This window comes from Leopardus geoffroyi, chromosome C3 (assembly GCF_018350155.1).
Source record: "Leopardus geoffroyi isolate Oge1 chromosome C3, O.geoffroyi_Oge1_pat1.0, whole genome shotgun sequence".
In the NCBI taxonomy this organism is placed as follows: domain Eukaryota; kingdom Metazoa; phylum Chordata; class Mammalia; order Carnivora; family Felidae; genus Leopardus; species Leopardus geoffroyi.
In genome coordinates this window covers 3630157-3650869 of record NC_059338.1, presented here as the reverse complement: position 1 = coordinate 3650869, position 20713 = coordinate 3630157, and the positions used below count along the sequence as shown (strand labels likewise).

The window sequence follows — 20713 nt, the reverse complement described above, 5'->3', positions numbered from 1 at the left end:
ACAAGTCACATAAAACTGAAAAGAAATCGAAGGAGAAGATTAATGTGCAATTTAAGATAGTGATTACTTTTGGAGGGAGGAGGCTGGGATAGGGAGGGACACACAGAAGGACTAGTCGCTGGCAAACTCTAGTTTGATCTCTTCCTTCATCTGGGTAGGGATTACAAAAGTCTTTGCTTGCAAAAATGTTCACTGAGCTCTATATTTGTTTGGATGACTTTCTGAATCTGTGTTTTCTTTTAAAAACATAAGACTAAACAAGGAGCTCCATAGATTGAGAGTAAATACCCCCAACACATACAATTGGCAAAAGGCTCATACACAGTGTGTGTAAAAACCATCCCCAAACCAAACAAGATAGTACAGTCCAATCAAAATGGTAACCAGTGGCCTCAGGAACCCTTCTCCTAACCACCCTGTCATTCATGGTAACCTGCAGCAGTTAGGAGGGTCCAAAAGATGAACGAGATGTGGATATTAGTGTAGCATTAGTACAACTCTTTGCGTTCGAGCAATTTTCCTCGCGCTATTGTTTTATACATCGAGCTAGAGATTGTAGCATGCATTTTTAATTTCATACATCCTATGTAAAGTTAATATTGAATGATTTCCAGTAAAATATAGAAAAGTTGCAATGACATAGCTCCATTTACTTAAATCTACCAACACATTGCTATAATTTTTAGACGGGCATATGCCTCTTTAAAGAAATTAAGAGAATACTGATACGTGCGTACGTGATCGTTTCGATTTAACCACACACTCAGTTTCAGGTTTCTTCATCGTCTCCTGTGCATCCAAGTTGCCATGGGTTTCATTTGTCTTCAGCCTTCCCTTACTATTTCCTACACCGCATGCTGGCTAGCAACTCTCTTCATTTTTTTGTCTGACGATTTCTTCATTTTGCCTTCATTTGTGGAACATAGTTTTGCCGGATAAAAACTTCCTCGTCCACGGGGTACCTTTCTTCGTCTTCCCCTGTGTCATTTTCAGTGTCTCTGTCCTCCCTAGTTTCTGAGGCACATACTGCCCTTAATGACATCGCCTTTTTACTCTATGTAATGTGTCACATTTCCCTCGCCGTTTCAGTATTTTCTTGTTGCCTTGGCTTTCATCAGTGTGATCATGAGGTGTCTAGATGTGCCTTTGTGTTTTTCTTACTTGTGATTTGTTGAACATCTTGACTTCGTTGTGGTGTTCCACCAAACCCGGGCAGTTTTCAGCGGTTATCTCTTCAAATATTTTCTTCCTCTGTATCTTTTGGTTTCGTCCCGATATTCCAATTATGCAAATGTTGGGCTACTTGATATTGTCTCGAAAATCTCACAGAATTGATTCACTTCCAAATTTCATTTATTTAAGTTCAAGTTAGTGAACATACAGTGTACTAATGTTTTCAGGAGTAGAACCCACTGATTCCTCACTCACATATAACACCCAGTGCTCGTCCCAACAAGTGCCCTCCTTAATGCCCCTCCCCCGTTTGGCCCATCCCCCACCCACCTCCCCTCCAGCAACCCTCAGTTTGTTCTCCGTATTAAAGAGTCTTTTATAGTTTGCCTCCCTCTCTGTTTTTCTCTTATTTTTCCTTTCTTTCCCCTATGCTCATCTATTTTGTTTCTGAAATGTCATATATGAGTGAAAACATATGATATGTGTCTTTCTCTGACTGACTTATTTCAGTAGGATGAAATTGATTAATTTTAAGTCTAGTTGTTTCTTCTTGAGATCGACTGATTTCTACTGATTTATTTTCCAATTCATTGGTCCTTTCTTCTCATATCTTCAAAATGCTGCTGAGCCTTTTTCACAAATATATATATATATGCCAGTAATACATAAAATAAATAATATTTCATGGCAAAGGTGATTTATTCCAAGAATGCAGGACTGATTTAGTATTTGAAAGTATGTTGACTGCATTCACTAAACTAATCAAATAAATGGAAAAAATTAATATACTCATCTCAATATTTGTAAAAATGTACTTGTAAAAATCAATATCCATTGTTGATTTTTAAAAAACTCTGTTTCTATTTAAACCACCCTCCTGCCTCATTGTGAAATATTGAATTCTTTTCTCTAGAATGAGCAATTTGACCACTCTACACATCATCCTACCAGAGATGCAAACCAGCGTGGTAATGGAAGCAAAGGATACAAAAGGATACAAAAGATGAAAGGAATGATGAAACCCTTCATTTGCAGATAACATGACTGAATACCTAAAAAGTCTTACTAAATCTACAGAAGGACTACAAACCTAAGAAGCACATTTAGCAAGTTCTCAGGTCAATTGTTTTTCCTTATATTAGATACAAAAGATAAAAAAATACTTTTTTATAAACAGAGAGAGAGAGAGAGCAGAGGAAGGGGACAGAGAAAGAGAGAGAGAGAGAGAATCATAAGCCGGCTCCAAATTCATTGTGGATCCTGACATGGGGCTTGCGCCCGCACCCCTGAGATCGTGATGTGAGCTGAAATCAAGTGTCAGACACTCAACTAACCAAACCAACTAGGTGCCCCAGGAATTACATTTTTAGATGTTAATTTCAATAGCCTCAAAACATAGACAGTTAGGATAAACACTTAGAATTCAATTTAGGACAAGATGAGGAAGTATTCTGTACTGAAATGATAAACAGTAATGCAACAGACTAAATAGATTAAATAAATGGACACAATCAATTTTATGGATAAAAATACTCAATATTGTAAAAATTCATCTGTTGGTTCAATGCAACTCAATGAAAAATTGAAACAGGATTTAGAGCACCCGAGTGGCTCAGTCGGTTAAGCGTCCGACTCTGGCTTAGGTCATGTGCTTTTATTTTTTTCGTTTGCCTTTGCCTTTGCCTGTGGACATTTGCTGATTGCCGGTTGCAGAGCTCTCCACACCCCAGCTGGACTTCATGGGGTTTGATAAAAAAGAGATCCTTGGAAACCCTCTGTGGTGGTGTTCTTCAAGCACTGAGACCCCTGGCCAATCCATTCGCCATGATTCCTGTTCCAGAGCCCTTTTCTGAGTGTTGAGATGTTTCCACGCTTTTTAGTTGTATTTAGAGGGTGGTGCAGAGAAATGTGAAAGTCCACTTTCCCTGAACGTGAATGCATTCAAGAAATTAACAAAACGCTTGACTAAATTTTAAAACATTTTATAATTTTTAATTTCCCAACAATAGTCTATGAGTTACAATACTTCCAATCCTTTCCAACACTAGGATGGCCAATCTTTTTTTTAAAACATGTTCTAATAGTTGGGTAGTTGAATCAAATTGCCTCCATCATCTTTCCTCCACCAAGGTAAAAATTCTTTTTAAGCACATAACATTCATTATAGTTTTCTGAGCTCCCTCAGAGTACAGTTCTCAAACCTTGAGCCCTTCCTAATTACCAAGGCGGGGTGGGGGGAGCAGGGAGGGAGCTGATGATGAAAGGCCACGAATGTGGGGGAGGAGAAAGCATGAGGGATGCAACTAACTCTCTCCTTGCCAAACAAACTGAGGAATTAGCATGGACTAGATAGGACTCTGCAAGCTTTAAATCCTCAGAGATTCCAGGCAGAGTTTTCCTGGTCACATGTTACAAAACAGCCCTGGAACTAATGAGAGAAAATTACAAAGTCGAGTCAGAAAGTTCTCCTGCTCCCTGTGATGCAAGAAGAGAGGAATCCCTTCGGGTCCCCTAACCAGAGCCAAACCTCTAGAGCTGAGGACCCACAAGTGCTAATCATAATCAGACAATATCTCCAAACCAGTGGAAGAAAAGGTTCTTAACCACTGTGATGAGTGAGTGGTAGAGACACACGGTGGCACGTGTGGCCCAGCCTCACAGCTCATGTGGAAAACTCTAGGGCCACAGAAAGCTAAGGCTGGCACCAAATCACTTCCCAGCTGGGGAAACTTAGATCCAGAAGGCACAAGGACTTGGCTAAGGTCACTCAACTAGCAGCGATAAAGTTACAACCACAGGCTCTTAGACAATGGCTTTTATACTAAGTGGATCTCTGTGTCTTTTGAGCGAAGAGCAAAGCAGGCTTCCCACAGTGTGAAGACCATCGTGGAAGAATAGAACCCTAACACTGAATTGGCTTTGGGGCGCTGATAACAGACACAAGGTAGGAAACCCTTGGAGTGACTGGAGGCTGTTTTCCTCATGATTAATTGTCCCTGCACTTTCTCCAAAGTACCACTTCTCTGCGACTCTGGAAAGGGTGTGTATTTCATTTTTCAGTGGATCCATATTGCAAATTACATTTGATACAACTGGATTTGGAGACAGCTTCAGACATAGTTGAGGGTAGAGTGGGGTATAATATTCTCATGGCCCTAAACACATATACACACATTCAGAATATGCCAGGAGTAGAGGGAGATTCTGAAATTCACACTCTACTATTGATGATTCACCAAGTAGGCGTTTAACGCACAAGTAAGGGAAGATTAAGTAAGGAAGGCTGTCTTGGAGTATGTATTACTGAGTCTTTGCATTTTCAAAATGCTTCTGAATTGAATGATGGATTGGAACACCACCCCCCTGGCTGTTTAGGAGGGGATATGGCGTATGGTGTGGAATCAGACCGTCCCGCAATTCGTATGTCAAAGAGCTTCAATTTTGCCCCATGGGTCCCCGGTACTAACAACAATCGCTTTGCCAATATTCTCTCCTCTCACCCACTTTGGGGTACTTAGGCAATCTTTTGGTTCCACTATCCATCTAATTGCTCTACTGACAGGGGTCCCGTGGAGAGTCTAGAGAATTTGGAAACGTCAGTGTGTACAGTGTTCTACTGAGGCAGGAAATCTTCACAATCGCTCATGATAACGGAAGGGCGTTTGGCACCTAGCATTTCTGAGAGGGCAGACGGTCTTCTGAGACAATCTCGAGTTTTCACAAGGCTCTTTCAGGGCAAAGTGGAACAACAATCTGCAAGTGTGGGTGGGCACTCCCAAGGAGTTTCATGCTCAATTTGGATGCTGAGGAGGTTTGCCTAAAAGGCCTCAGAAGGAAGTCCGAGGGTGATTCAGAATACAGCCTTAGGCAGGAAGGCAAAATAGCGCTCTAGACTTCTTTTTTGGAGATAATTACTCAATTATGGAAGGTGAGGTGTGGACACGGGGGAGGAAACATGAAACAGGAAAGGAGAAAGGGTGGAGGGAAAGATTAGTCACATGTCAGGGGAGGCTGAGGAAGAAGGAAGTCATGTCAGGTCAAAGAGGACTAAAGACTCCAAGAGATCCCTAAGATAGAGTTCACACTGCTGCACCTTTCATCATAAAAGGTTATAATTATATCATATTTATTTGATTTATATTTCTTTATATGTAAAAAGTGTCTAATTATAATTCAGAACATTTTCAAAATAATAGTGATTCAGACCCTTTCCCGACTGCTTCTTCTGTCAGTGACCAGCTGGATTCTGCTGACGGAATGCTTACACTTAGCCTCAACCAAATCTACTTAAGGCTGGAAACACTCGTTGTCTCTAGGCTCAACATTCTGCCCAGTGCTGAATAACAAGGTAAAACAGAAACTGTTATAGATTCAGCCTCTTTGCGATCACTAACCTATCTGTGCCCATGTTGGGAATCATTACCCTCTTAAAATGCTCCATATTAGCACTCGGAGACATACAGAGATCTATGACCATCGACTCTCTACGGAAGGAGAAAACAAAGATAAATGCAACGAATGTACAATTACATCCAAACAGTTGGCATCTAGCTACAAATATGCCACATTATAGACACAACTCTCTTATTTTTAAAAAGAGGGAAATAATCTCAGCTGCCATACAAATTCCTCAGCTTCTCATCTACGTTGTCAAGAATCGAGCCAATAAACATTAGAATTAATTTGACAAATGTAGAGCTTTCAATGCTAGTTATTAAATATATTAACATGTGGGTGAGGAAACACAATATAATACAAAGCTGAGGGAATGTGTCCTATATATGTCAGAGGGGTATGGGATTACATCAAATGCAGAATATCAAAGAAGTTGTAGAATCTCTAGCATTTATATTGTTGAGATACTGGTCTTGGCGTCAAAGGAATGGGCAAAATCTCACCTCCACCCGCACCGAGCCTGCATGAAGACTCTGTTTGTCCGTACGATCCACATACTGTAATGAATCAATATTAATCCAGAGGGTCCTAGACTATCCGATCTTCCTTCTCCTCAGAGCACAGGGAAGGGAGCATGTTCTTTATTTCTTTTTGTATACGGGACCTAAATGTCTCCTCCAAGAAGAGTTCATGACTTTGGCCTTCCTTATGATTATAAGCCATTGTCTACATTTGGTCCCCAATTACTAACAAGCCAACTACGAATCTTCACCCATTGGATATTTACAGACAATATTTGTGTGGAAGCTGCTTTGTCAGACCCTGACTCTGTCTGTCTATTAGCTACTTGGTAATTGTTTTATGTTCAGAGTCTGATCCAAATCTGGCTGACCTCAGACACCTGAATTTCCTTTATCTAGAGATTAATTACAGTATTTTTCCTCTTATGATATTACCAGCCAATAAACTCTGCTAAAACAATAAGCCACGAAGAGTCTTCTGTCATCCACCAAGCGATCAGTAATTGGACCCCTAATAAAGGTACAAGAAATGAACTAAAATTAAGAAAACCCATGACCTACATACACATGGTGTTTTGCCACACAAATTGAAGAATCAATTGGTCATCGTAACTCCCTGATCATCTGTCTTATTCACACCACAACCTTCCAAGAAGAACGGAGAGTTGAATATTTACTTGTTGTTTCTTTCACATTTCAGACATGCCACAATGAAGGCCAACCAGACAGTCCTGAAAGAATTCATTCTTGTGGGCTTCTCCTCGTACCCACACGTGCGGACATTCCTCTTCGTGCTCTTTTTTGGCCTCTACCTCCTCACCCTCACAGGTAACCTGGCCATCCTGGGTCTGACTTGGGCGGACAGGTCTCTCCACACCCCTATGTACCTCTTCCTCCGTGCCCTCTCTTTCTCCGAGACCTGCTACACGCTGACCATCATCCCCAAGATGCTGGCAGACCTGCTCACTGAGAAGAGAAGCATTTCAGTCCCGGGGTGTGGCTTGCAGATGTATTTCTTCCTGGGACTTGGTGGCACTCACTGCATCATCCTCACGCTGATGGGATACGATCGCTTTCTGGCCATCTGCCACCCTCTCCGATACCCACTGCTGATGACCAATGTGGTGTGTGGGCACCTGGTGGTCTCTGCTTGGGCCGGGGGCTTCCTTATCTCTGTGACAGAGACTGCACTGATATTCGGGGGCTCGTTCTGCACCCCCAACCTCATCCACCATTTCTTCTGCCACATGCGGGCCGTGGTGAGGCTGTCCTGTCTAGACAGCGACCTCACCGAACTCCTTGTAACAATGATCTCGGTGTCAGGCTTGACGGGCACCTTCCTGCTCATTGTCACCACTTACGTTTTCATTCTGTCCACTGTCTTCAGGATCCCTTCAGCCGAGGGCAAGCAGAAGGCCTTTTCTACCTGCGCCTCTCATCTCACTGTGGTCATCATCCACTTTGGCTTCGCGGCTATTGTCTATCTGAAGCCAGAAGGCTCGGGAGGAGATGACACACTCATCGCTGTCCCTTACACCGTCATCACCCCTTTCCTCAGCCCCCTCATTTTCAGCCTCAGGAATAGAGACATGAAGAATGCGCTCAGAAAGCTGCTGGCAAAGAGGAGTTTCTGGAATACATAATCCTGGATAATTGCTGCATGACTGTCTCTCCCCCATTATCAGTAGGCATTTATCATGTCACATCAGAAGTCTGTGGCGTTTGCCCTTTTTCAGTAGTTGGCATTTATGAAATCCGGGGACAGTCTGGGTAAACAGTCACAAACGTTTGCTTAGTTATTTGAGAGCGTTGTTCGACTGCCCCCACTTCTACTAACACTGGCTGTTCCTGAAGATACTACATTTCTGCCAGTCAGCTCTGGGTATCCTGTATTACTGAAGGCATGGGTAAAGCAAGACTGTGGAAGGCAAAAACTATCCCTGTGACCACAACACTAAGAGATGCTTAAAAAATATCTAAAGATACAATGGTTGAGGAGTTTTTTAGGCTATGTTGCAAGGCGTTGGGCTGTGCCTCCCAGGAGATTGACCATTTCTCATAGGTGAACCCTGTGTAGAAATCATCAACGGCCTATTGTGCATACATGGATTGGTTTGTATATTTGATAAGTCCTATGCCATAATGATTACTGAAGGTTTGTAAGAACATGGTTCATGACTGTGTACTTCAAGTAACGGTCAGGGGCTCACTCTGAGTACAGAATATCTTGGAACATTGATCCAGTGAGCAAACAGGGCAGGAGAGCCTGTGTGACCAATCTCTGGTAGGGTCCACGGATGAGCTCAGGAAATAATCCCCACTTTTTTTTAAAAGGAAGCTATGCAATAACTAATATTTTTTAAAAACCACGCATCATGATATTGAATGATTTGACAATGAAAGGTATTGTGGAACAATTTTGGCAGAGATATGATCTGCAAAGAAGGAAAGCAGATAAACACAGCATCAAATCTCGGGAATTTTCTGACTTGTTTCCTCAGTTCTGTTGTTAATCCAATTCGTGCTCTCTCAGGTTGGACACAACATTTGTATTCGGGTGTTGGGCACATCAAGTATATGAAAAGTGTGGGGACAATGTCTGTTTTCCATCATTTACAGGGAAGTTATTAAGCTAAATGAGACAATGGATGAAAAATATTATGCACACACTGGTTCCAGTGACCTCTTGCCATGGCTCTATTTTCCTCTCTGGGACCATCTTGTGTCTCACATACAGGCAGAATATGTCCCCTCTTCAGTCTGTGCTCCCTGACTCCATGACAATGTCTCTTGAACTTTGGTTCCACCCCTGAGAAGTGACTATCCAATCTAGGGAAGCCATAAAGCCTTGTAAATGGATGCCAACAATTTACCCACTCGTGGTGGTCATAGAGAATATGATGAGGTATAGGCTAACATTCCTGAACTTGAATTTGGACCAATTAACTTGCATCTACATGATATGGTGATTGTGGAGGCATTGCTAGTTGCCTAATTCATATTCACTGTTGAGATACGAATAAGTACCTGAAGGAGAGCTGGAAAATACCTATATGTGTAGAAGTCAAGAAACACACTTTCTAAGTAAGTCATGAATCAAATAAAAATTCTTGCAAATCCTAGAAAAATATTTTGAATTGGAGAAAATGAAAACACTACAGGTCAAAGCTGGTGGGATATAGCTTTTCAGTGTTTACACGGAAATACACGGCCTCCAAAATGCATATGAGAGAAGTCTACAGACTGAAGATTAATAACCCAAGCATTCCTCTCAAGAATCTGGGAAAGGAATAAAGAATGAACACCACACTACTGTAAAGAATAAAATGAATAGGTAATAACAGAGATTAATTAAATAATAGTATACAATACAGTGGTTCAAAAAAGTCAAAGGTGGATTGTTGAAAATAACAATCAATTGTATTGTTGTTCCCTGGTGAGACTGATGAAGAAATTAAGAGAGGAAATATAACTAAACAATGATGGGAATGAAAATTGGGGTCTAGAAACTGGATCTTGAAATCTCACACAGGAGCATAGACGCAGAACTTGTGAGAGTCAGGTTGGATTTAGTCTAGAAACTCAAGGTAGGCACATGTGAAATCTATCAACAGAATTTATCACGTTATCAAAATAAAGGATATTAATCATGGAATTTTTTAATTGATGAAGAAAAATTTTTGGATAAAATTTAATATTCATTCAGGGAATGAATAAAACCTTTTAGCATAATAGGCATCAAAAAAAAAAAATTCTTGGGGCACTTGGGTGGCTCAGTCAGTTAAGCATCCGACTCTTGATTTCAGCTCAGGTCATGATCTCATGGTTTGTGGGTTTGAGACCTGAGTTGGGATTCTCTCTCACATGGTCTCTCTGTACCTCCCCCACTTACTGTCATTCTCTTCCAAAATAAATAAATAAACATGAAAAAGAAATTTCATTGAACTAATGAGGCTATCAAACTTCTTTTTGTATCTGAGTATAGTTGACACAGAATGTTACATCGGTTTCAGATGCACAGGGGATTCAACAATCAAACTTCTCACTTAATTGTGAAACTTCAAACTTCTCAGTTGTGAAACATTTAAATGCATCCCTGCTCACTCAGCAACCAAACAAGAACAGCTTCTCCCATTGTGTCTTTGCCATCTTATTCCAGTCAGTTCAATGAAAAAGAAGCAAAAGACAGAAGGATTACACAAGAAGAAAAATAGTCATTTCTCATGAATTATAAAGTTTTCTAGGTTAGAAAATCCAAAACTAATCTGCAGATAAATTGTTACAATTAACCTTCAATATAAGGTTAAGGACTTGGTACGTAAGCAAATAAACTACATCCCCATAAATTAGCAACAATGGGAACCTGGTTTAAAAAAATATATATCACAGGGGCACCTGGGTGGCTCAGTCGGTTAAGCGACTGACTTCGGCTCAGGTCATGATCTTGAGGTTTGTGGGTTCAAGCCCTGTGTGGAGCTCTGTGCTGACAGCTCAGAGCCTGGAGCCTGCTTCATTCTGTGTCTCTCTCTCTCTCTCTACCCCTTTCTCTCTCTCAAAAATAAACATTGAAAACAAAAAAAAAATTAAAAATAAAAAACATATCACATTTTGAAGCTTCAAAAATATCAAAGCCTAAGAATAAATATAACAAAACACATGAAAGGCCTCTCTATGGAAAACTGCAAGCATTATTAAAATAACCCTAAAAGACCTACGCGAATGATGAGGTGCTCTTTGTCACGGATTAGAAGACTCCGTGCGGTGCAGATGTCCATTCTCCCCATGCTAACTTAGGTTTCAAAGAAATCCCAGTGACAATCCCAACAGTGTCCTTTCCTGCGTGTGAAAACGATAAGGGGATTTAAAATTAATAGGGATTTACAAATAGCCACGACTCTCTTGAAGAATGCGTAACATGATTTGTTTTACCAAATATCAAGTCTCATCACGCAGCCTCAGTGTGAAAGTGGTCCACGTTTCAAAGAGACCAACATGGAGAAGAGAGCCCCAAAGACCCACGCACACATGGGCACTGGGGCATATTTATGATAAATATGGCTTTGCAGAGCGGTTGGAAAACAATAGACTTCAAAAACTCACGCTTGCAAAGTTGCATATCCGTAGAGGCAAAAGGAAACCTGTCTCCCGAAACAACAACAGTAGCAAAATCAGTTTCTGGGTATCAAAACCTGACTGATAAACCTTCTAAATGTTGATATGAAAAAAATTGTCTCCACAACATCCTTGGGACATGAGAGATTGTTTAAACTGGACGTTAAAATCTTAACTAAAAATGAGATGATCAATTGAATTGGAATTCAGAAATTCGTTAATGAAGAATTGGCCATCAAATGGACAGACAAGTCACATAAAACTGAAAAGAAACTGAAGGAGAAGATTAATGTACAATTTAAGATAGTGATTACTTTTGGAGGCAGGAGGCTGGGATAGGGAGGGACACACAGAGGGACTCTTTTGCCGGCCAAGTTCTCTTCCTTGATCTGGTCAGTGATTGCAAAGGTGTTTGCCTCATAAAAAAAAAGTTGAGGAAGCTCTCTATTTGTTTGGATGACTTTCTGGATCCGTGTTTTATTTTAAAATATAAAGACTAAACAGTGAATTCCATAGAATGAGAGTAAATATAAACAGCACATACAATCGGCAAAAGGCTCTTACATAGTATATGTAAAATCCCTACCGAAAACTGAAGAAAATAGAACAATTCAATCAATAGCAAAAATGGTCAAAAGCTACTGAATGGATCCTTCAAAAAAGAAAATATCAAAATATCCAATAACTATGTGGAAAGATGTTTATTCTCCTTGGTAAGCATGATTATGGACATTAAAATCCCAGTGAGCTGCCACAACACAGCCACTTGAGTGACTGAGCGTTGGAAGGCCAGGGTAACAAGTGTTGATGATGTCATTGGAGCCACAGGAACTCTTATACATTCCCGGTAAGGGTATCCATGGGCTCAGTCACTTCAGAGAACAGTTTGGTATTACAGACTTACTTTGGAGAAATCCATGTACTTTGGAGAAATCCATCTACTGTTCTAGTCTTAGGTAGCAAAGAAAACAATAGACTAAAGGTGGGAATTATTCAAATATTCACCAATATAGACAAATTGTAGGACGTATATCCATACAAAGTATTAGCCTGCAGTGATAAATTGCATTAAAGCAAATAACTATAGCCACATGATTCCGTGTACATGAAATATGCATACTCCTTTTCCTTGAGACTGTATCTTTCTTTGACGATCTAAAACAGGTCACCACCCAAGGCTTTTGTCTCTGGCCTAATTTCTCATTAGCTTTTGTGAAATTTTTGTACTACGGAAGTCCCTTGATAGAAAGCATTAAGATGTTCTCTCTTGTCAATAAGAAATAGAACAATATTATAATATAATCAATCAATGAAGAACTAAAATAAGAGATTGGTGGCTTCCGTTCTCAACCTGGACGTGAAAAGTGTCCATTTGTTCCTTCTATACATTTTACGAATTTCCTCTGTTCAAGGCACTGCACTTGGCTATGCAGAAAACAAAAACACAAAGGAAATGTGCTTTTTTTTTTCTCCCCGTGCAAAACTCACATTCTTCTTGTGAAAATGCCAGGCAGTTATGATATGATGTGGATTTGAGTTTTCACGGAGATCTGTGGGAGCACCAAGTACACAGATCACACAGATGACTAACTAGATGAAGTCAAGCTTTCACTTTTTGCAGGTGACATGATATTATACATGGAAAATCCGATAGACTCCACCAAAAGTCTGCTAGAACTGATACATGAATTCAGCAAAGTTGCAGGATACAAAATCAATGTACAGAAATCAGTTGCATTCTTATACACTAACAATGAAGCAACAGAAAGACAAATAAAGAAACTGATCCCATTCACAATTGCACCAAGAAGCATAAAATACCTAGGAATAAATCTAACCAAAGATGTAAAAGATCTGTATGCTGAAAACTATAGAAAGCTTATGAAGGTAGTTGAAGAAGATATAAAGAAATGGAAAGACATTCCCTGCTCATGGATTGGAAGAATAAATATTGTCAAAATGTCAATACTACCCAAAGCTATCTACACATTCAATGCAATCCCAATCAAAATTGCACCAGCATTCTTCTCGAAACTAGAACAAGCATTCCTAAAATTCATATGGAACCACAAAAGACCCTGAATAGCCAAAGTAATTTTGAAGAAGAAGACCAAAGCAGGAGGCATCACAATCCCAGACTTTAGCCTCTACTACAAAGCTGTAATCATCAAGACAGCATGGTATTGGCACAAAAACAGACACATAGACCAATGGAATAGAATAGAAACCCCAGAACTAGACCCACAAACGTATGGCCAACTAATCTTTGACAAAGCAGGAAAGAACATCCAATGGAAAAAAGACAGTCTCGTTAACAAATGGTGCTGGGAGAACTGGACAGCAACATGCAGAAGGTTGAAACTAGACCACTTTCTCACACCATTCACAAAAATAAATTCAAAATGGATAAAGGACCTGAATGTGAGACAGGAAACCATCAAAACCCTAGAGGAGAAAGCAGGAAAAGACCTCTCTGACCTCAGCCGTAGCAATCTCTTACTCGACACATCCCCAAAGGCAAGGGAATTAGAAGCAAAAATGAATTACTGGGACCTTATGAAGATAAAAAGCTTCTGCACAGCAAAGGAAACAACCAACAAAACTAAAAGGCAACCAACGGAATGGGAAAAGATATTTGCAAATGACATATTGGACAAAGGGCTAGTATCCAAAATCTATAAAGAAATCACCAAACTCCACCCCCGAAAAAACAATAACCCAGTGAAGAAATGGGCAGAAAACATGAATAGACACTTCTCTAAAGAAGACATCCGGATGGCCAACAGGCACATGAAAAGATGTTCAACATCGCTCCTCATCAGGGAAATACAAATCAAAACCACACTCAGATATCACCTCACGCCAGTCAGAGTGGCCAAAATGAACAAATCAGGAGACTATAGATGCTGGAGAGGATGTGGAGAAATGGGAACCCTCTTGCACTGTTGGTGGGAATGCAAATTGGTGCAGCCATTCTGGAAAGCAGTGTGGAGGTTCCTCAGAAAATTAAAAATAGACCTACCCTATGACCCAGCAATAGCACTGCTAGGAATTTACCCAAGGGATACAGGAGTACTGATGCATAGGGGCACTTGTACCCCAATGTTTATAGCAGCACTCTCAACAATAGCCAAATTGTGGAAAGAGCCTAAATGTCCATCAACTGATGAATGGATAAAGAAATTGTGGTTTATATACACAATGGAGTACTACGTGGCAATGAGAGAGAATGAAATATGGCCCTTTGTAGCAACATGGATGGAACTGGAGAGTGTGATGCTAAGTGAAATAAGCCATACAGAGAAAGACAGATACCATATGGTTTCACTCTTATGTGGATCTTGAGAAACTTAACAGAAACCCATGGGGGAAGGGAAGGGGGAAAAAAAAAAAGAGGTTAGAGTGGGAGAGAGCCAAAGCATAAGAGACTGTTAAAAACTGAGAACAAACTGAGGGTTGATGGGGGGCGGGAGGGGAGGGTGGGTGATGGGTATTGAGGAGGGCACCTTTTGGGATGAGCACTGGGTGTTGTATGGAAACCAATTTGACAATAAATTTCATATATTGAAAAAAAAAAAAAAAAGATGACTAACTAGATGGTGTCAGCCATATTGTGGGCCATTGTTTCCAGACAAGACCTCTCTGCCTCAATGTTCCCACATCATGGAAGAAGCCCCTGAGAAACATGGGAAAGAGCCAGGCAGGAGGAGTCCTGGGAGTCAGAACAAATCTCCAACACTGGCCGCTGGAGCTGTCCCTTCAAAGGAGCCCGGATTTGTTACAATTCTGTGGAGCCTTGTTTGTTTCCAGGCAGGTTGAAAACAGTAGAGCAGTCGGGAGCCTGAAAGCTGGGCGAGGTCAGGAAAAGGACAAAGTAAGAAAACGGGGTGTCTTGGACCCCGCAACAGAAGCCTTATTTTGAGGATGGCGGAGCCAATCCCCCCACCGCGGCTTGTACAACCTTGTGAAGCCGAACTGCCCAGCCAACCCTGCCGATCACAGCTGCCGGTCACCGTGCTGTTATAGGAGAGAGAATTAAATTCTTTCTTATTGAAGCCATTTTAATTTGGGGGTTTCTGTAGTCGAAACTGTAGCCACATGGTATCGTTAATATAATTGAGCTTTGACAAAATGCCTAACGAAGTGCCCACTACATAGTAAGTGCTCTCTACATGGCAACTGGGCATTTTTTCCCTGATCCATAGGAAAAAGTGTAAGAGCACCTCATTCCATTTCTTTTCACTACGAAAAGTACTTTCTCTGGTTTTTCCTCACCCCTCCCCTTTCTGAAACTATCTGGCCCCTTACCCTCCAGAACTGTCTGCCTGTGATTCCTTTCCTGGCCGGGTTTTTGGTCTCTTTCCTTCTTTGGTCTGCCAGTGGCCATTCCTCAAGCATTTCTGTTCATCTTCCTTTCTTTCTCTAGATTCTGTTCCTCTGGTTAAATCTATCAAATGTATTTCTATCATATTTATGACTGACTTTTATTACTTCCAGGTTTATACTCTAAAGACAGACGTAAAGACAGCATTTCTGTCTAAAGACACTATTTCTAATATTGCCGCCTGTACCTGCCTTTTAGAAGGAGAGATCTCTTTTCATATGCTAAAGAGGACTCGTAAGATGCCAGAGGGCTTGCTATTGTCAAGCTAAGGTTGTTTTCCCTCTAGTGAGGCATTAACATTAAGACCAGAGGGGGTTCCTGGAGAAATGTTATACTCTGTATTTGCCTCAAGTATTTGTCAATGGGCTGCCTGCAGGTCCTAAAGAAATTTAATTTTGCCTGCCATTTCCTTCTTGCCTTTGTTCCCCACAACACTATGGAAGGGAGGGTGACGCTGGGGCTCCAGGAAACTGAGTTTGTAGGTTTCTGGAGATTCCGCTGTTGATGAGATTGCCTTTTCCTTGTAACTTACGAAGACATTTGCAAGCTGATGGAGACTCCTATCCCTCATGACTGAGATCTCTATCAGTTAGCCACTTGTTTTCTTTCCTTTCCTTTGTTCTTGGACACTGGGAGTGTCTGAGAAATGTCACGTATATCCCACCTGCAGTGCTGGTGTTTGCAGATGTCAGCTCACCTTCTGCTCCCTTGTTACTTACAGCATCATCTGCTCTTTCTTTAATTTTTTTTTAACATTCATTCATTTTTGAGAGACAGAGACAGTGTGAGCAGGGGAGGGGCAGAGAGAGAGGGAGACAGAATCTGAAGCAGGCTCCAGGCTCTGAGCTGTCAGCACAGAGCCCCACGTGGGGCTCGAACCCACAGACCGCGAGATCATGCCCTGAGCCGAAGTGGGACGCCCAACCGACTGAGCCCCCCCCCCCCAGGTGCCCCCAGCATCATCTACTCTTTTGCAAAGTACTGTTGTTTGTAACTCTACTGATTTGCAGGGAAAAGTGGGAAATATTGCAGTGTGCTCCTTTCCCAATATCGCATCCTGAACAGAAGGCCCCTTGACCTCTGCTGGAACATTTCCAGTGAGGTAACCTGTCCCTTTGTGACAGCTCCAGTAGGCAGAGAGGCTCAGGAGCTGCCTGGGCATGAAAGGCAGGCCGGAACCCAGAGTTGTGGGACAAGGAAAACCCCTCATTTTCAGAAGCAGATACGGATTTGAGCCCGGGATTCCAGCATCTGAGATGACTCCCCTGCACGGCCTTAGTCCCACCGTCTGGCGGTCTCCCCTGTGGCCTCTTCTAGCCCAGTGCTATTCACAAAGGGACATAAAAAGGGACGAGCGGGGAAAGTTGCTTCCCCCATTGGAGCTTGGGGATTTACGGACCAGAGACGAAGCGTCTCTTCCTCGCACATTAACAGACAAGTGATACTGAGGTAGAGGTTGTCAGAGTTTGACAAATTCTCCAAAAAAAAAAAAAAAAAAAAAAGCCTCTAGAAAAGAGTCAATCCATTTGTCTGTAGCTTTCTTACTTTATTGTTCTATTTCCTCCACGGAATTTTAAACTTGAATTATCATTGTATCCACTGTTTAGACAGACAGCCTCCTTAGCTCCCCCGAGAATAGGGGCAGTACCTGGGTGAACTCAAGAACTTTATTCTGCTTGCCTCCAGGGCTCTGCCCTGCAGACGTCCCTCTTTCATTGTATCATGTATGGCCTCTGACTGACTTGGACCCAGTCTTGTTAGGGAGACTCAGGTCGCCATGACAATGTGTCCTAAGGGGCTATGTCTCCAATGATGAGGTAGATAAGGGCTGGTTACGGCTGCCCCCATCTGCCTCAGGGCTCATCTGCCAAGCCTCTGTCCTGTCACACCACAGAAGACGCAGGGACCAGCTTTACTGACTCTGGGGCTGACTGCACCTGTCCAGAAGCAACAGGTAACCAGCCCGACAAACATCCAAAGAAAGAGCAGATGAATGGATGCAGAGGTCAGGCAAGCAAGGAGCTAGGCAAACCTCCATGAGAAATTTTTGCCTCATCCAGGTTAGAGGTGCGGGATCCTTCATTCATTTCCTATGGCCTCCAGATCCCTCACAATCCTGAAAATCTCTGCATTTGTTCCATTGGCTTACCATCTGAAAAAAGAAGTGTAGCCACGCAAACATCTCATATTGAGTCCCCTGCTGTTTGAATCATACCCAAATGTTTATGGTTATGGAGTTGACGCCCGAGAAGGCCATTTAAAATGTTCACGAGTATAAGGAATGTTACTCAGTTCCATTAAAGTGACATGCTAGGGCTCTGTGGATGTGTTGGAAAGGACAGGAAACTGTCTGGAAACGGGGAATCCTGAGAGCAGAGGCTGACGGGAGGACAGGTGGGGACCTGTCTCGTATGTTTGGAGAGTAGTCCTCTCCTCACCCTACAGCAGGACCAAAGCTGTAGCTACCATATTCCGCCCAGAGCTTCCCAGCCCAAGTTCAAATGATGCTTAGAAACTATTGTTTGAATTTGACTGCTCGAGCACAGATGAGCCAATACAAACTTCTGTGTTTGCCCAATCGAGCCCCTCTGGCCGCACCAGTGGACAGTCACTTAGACCCAGGGGGCGTGTGCGGGACGGTGACTCAGTCTGCTGCCGTATCTCCGTGGCCAGATTTTCTGGGTGTATCCTATCCCAGCTCCACAATTTCCTAGATCTGTGATCTTGAAGGAAAAAAAAAATCTCTCATCTCTCTGTGCCATCTATCAATGGGGACAAAGATGCTTGCACTCACTGGGACTGTTGGGGGGACTAAGCCAGCACACGGAAGGTTCTCAATGCCTTGCACATCCTATCAGTTTTGTTATATCTTGTCTACGAGTCATGTGGACACAGACTGAGACAGGAATTACGATTCCAGACGGAACTCAGCTTTTGATTCACCAAATTCTTTACTAAGTGAGTTATGGTTATTCAATCTGTGATAATCCAGTGGATTTCAAGGAAAACAGAAGAAAGAATTTTCTCTAAAAATGGGAGATGGCTGTGTGCAGGGCCCTGGCCGATGGTTTGTGTGGCTCCCTAGGGGGGCCACTGGGGACCAGGCAGGTGCCAGTCTGGCTCCACGTATATAGCACCGAGGAGGTGGTGGGGGGGGGGGGGGGGGTGGGGGGCCGGGGGTAGCCAGGAGTCCAGACAGTGATGCTGCTATAAATAGCCAGTGGGGTTGTCCCAGTGATGTCTGCATGGTTTTAAGCCCACAGACCTCTGGAATCACTAACGTGTTTTAAAATACTAAGTATGTTTCACACTGTGGGCAGATCCTTCTCACACAGATCATGTCTTTGACTGTCACACAGCCTAGCAAAGTCAAGATGGCAGATATCACCAGCAGGAGATACCAGCATCCCTGTTGGATAGACCAGAAAGCAGGTTGAGCCTTCTACCTCCGAAACAGAGAAGCATCAATTTCCCAAGCTCCTAAACTATTACTTTATTTATCTACTAACTCGTTCAATAGAGATTTATTTGTATCTTTTATGTGCCAAGTACTGGACTTAATGAGGGTAGAGAAGCCAGTGAGAGTTTCTGCTCTTGAGGAAGGAGAATCCAAGTAAATGCAAAACGAGCCCAATCTGTTAGTAGATCTGGCCATAGATTTGTAGTCTCCATAGGAGAAGTGAGGGACTCCTGGACAAAGTCTTCACAGAATAACTGATGTGAATGGTGTGTACTCATGTGCAAAAGACCAGAGGTAGAGCTCACAGGTGTCTTAAAGGGCTCTGGCTTACCTGGAGGGGGTGACAGGTGCTGGGTGAGGGAGGGGACGTAGAAGGGATCAGAGGAGCAAAGGGAAGATGAATGTACAACGTCACCCAGTTCTGAGAAGATCGATGGTAACGAGCTAATCTTGGTTCTAAGGGGAAATGCAATGGAATCCTCCTAGAGAGCTTCCTCATTAGTTATTTTCTGGAAGCTCTGCTCTAGAACTTCTGTTTAACTTCTGCTCTAGAAGTTCTGTTTAAAGAACTTATCGCTGTGAACGCTGACATTTCGGGCTCATCTGTTCCATTCTGTCTTCATGGTAGAATGCTGCCCTGACCTCACGAAAACATGGAGATAGCAGCAGAGGAGGACAGTTGTTCCAAGACTCACCACGGGGACAAGACATAGCCCAGAAGTCAGAGGAAAAGGGGTGGGGAGGTAAGGGAACAAAGGACACAGGAGATCAGTGCACACAGCACACAGGTAACTCAGAGCTACCTGAGAAAGCTGAGGGTCCAGAGTCAGAAGCCGTCAATGTAGAACAGCCTCCTCGGAACGGGAAGGCAGGTTTGGAGCAGGGAACAGAAGGGTGGGGTCCTGCAGGGATGAGGGGCCAGAGTTGCTCTGGCTGCAGGAGAAAGTCCTTGGCAACAGCAGGCCGGTCTGCGGAGCAAAGAGCATTTTGTTTCCATCCTGGAAACCAGGATGATGGGAGTGATATTGAGGAGTGGGCAGGAACTAGGGTCTGGGCACCTCTGGAGGCAAGAGGCACAACTTGCGGGCTTGTGTTGGAACCAGCAGACAGCTTAGGACTGCAGAGCAAGTCTGGCCTCAAACATACTTGAAACCAGTGTATTTTTCAGCCTGCCCCCCGCTCTGCACCCCGTTTCTAACCGCTTCTTTCCCAGGACCCTGAGGTGCTGCAGCTAGAAAGAACTCTAGTTTGTATTCAGTATGTGTACGTTACAAAATACGTATCCAAACGGAGTAGATGATTCAAGGTCATACAGACCAAGGCTGGAACTTAGTCCACTGATATTTTAGGGTTCTAGGCACCGCCCTGTCTACTGAGAAGAGAGGGTGAGGACAGTTTCCTTTTCAGATTCTCTGTCCTTGCTCAGTCTAGGGCAGCATCTAATGCCCTTGACTTGGTCCTCGGGCATTTCCAGCCAACCCGTTTGAGTTTTCCCCATCCTCTATTACATTTAGCCCCGGGGCTGCTGCCCTTCCTTCCTGTCCTGCTCCCCTCCCCTCCCCCCTACTTGCTGCCCAGTCCTCTGCAAACTTGCTCTCAGAAAAGTCTCTGACGCATGAAGTCCACTTCTCAAACCCAGGTTCATGTCCGGGAGAGTACAAAAAGGCT

At 42.8% G+C, this 20713-nt stretch overlaps 1 protein-coding gene across 1 annotated transcript; it reads left to right on the top strand.

Moving 5' to 3' along the window:
• Positions 1-6799: 6799 nt before the first annotated feature.
• On the top strand, positions 6800-7732 carry LOC123585785 (olfactory receptor 10X1-like). Its single transcript, XM_045454249.1, has one exon. The coding sequence runs from the start codon at positions 6800-6802 to the stop codon at positions 7730-7732; it is 933 nt and encodes a 310-aa protein (XP_045310205.1).
• Positions 7733-20713: the final 12981 nt, after the last annotated feature.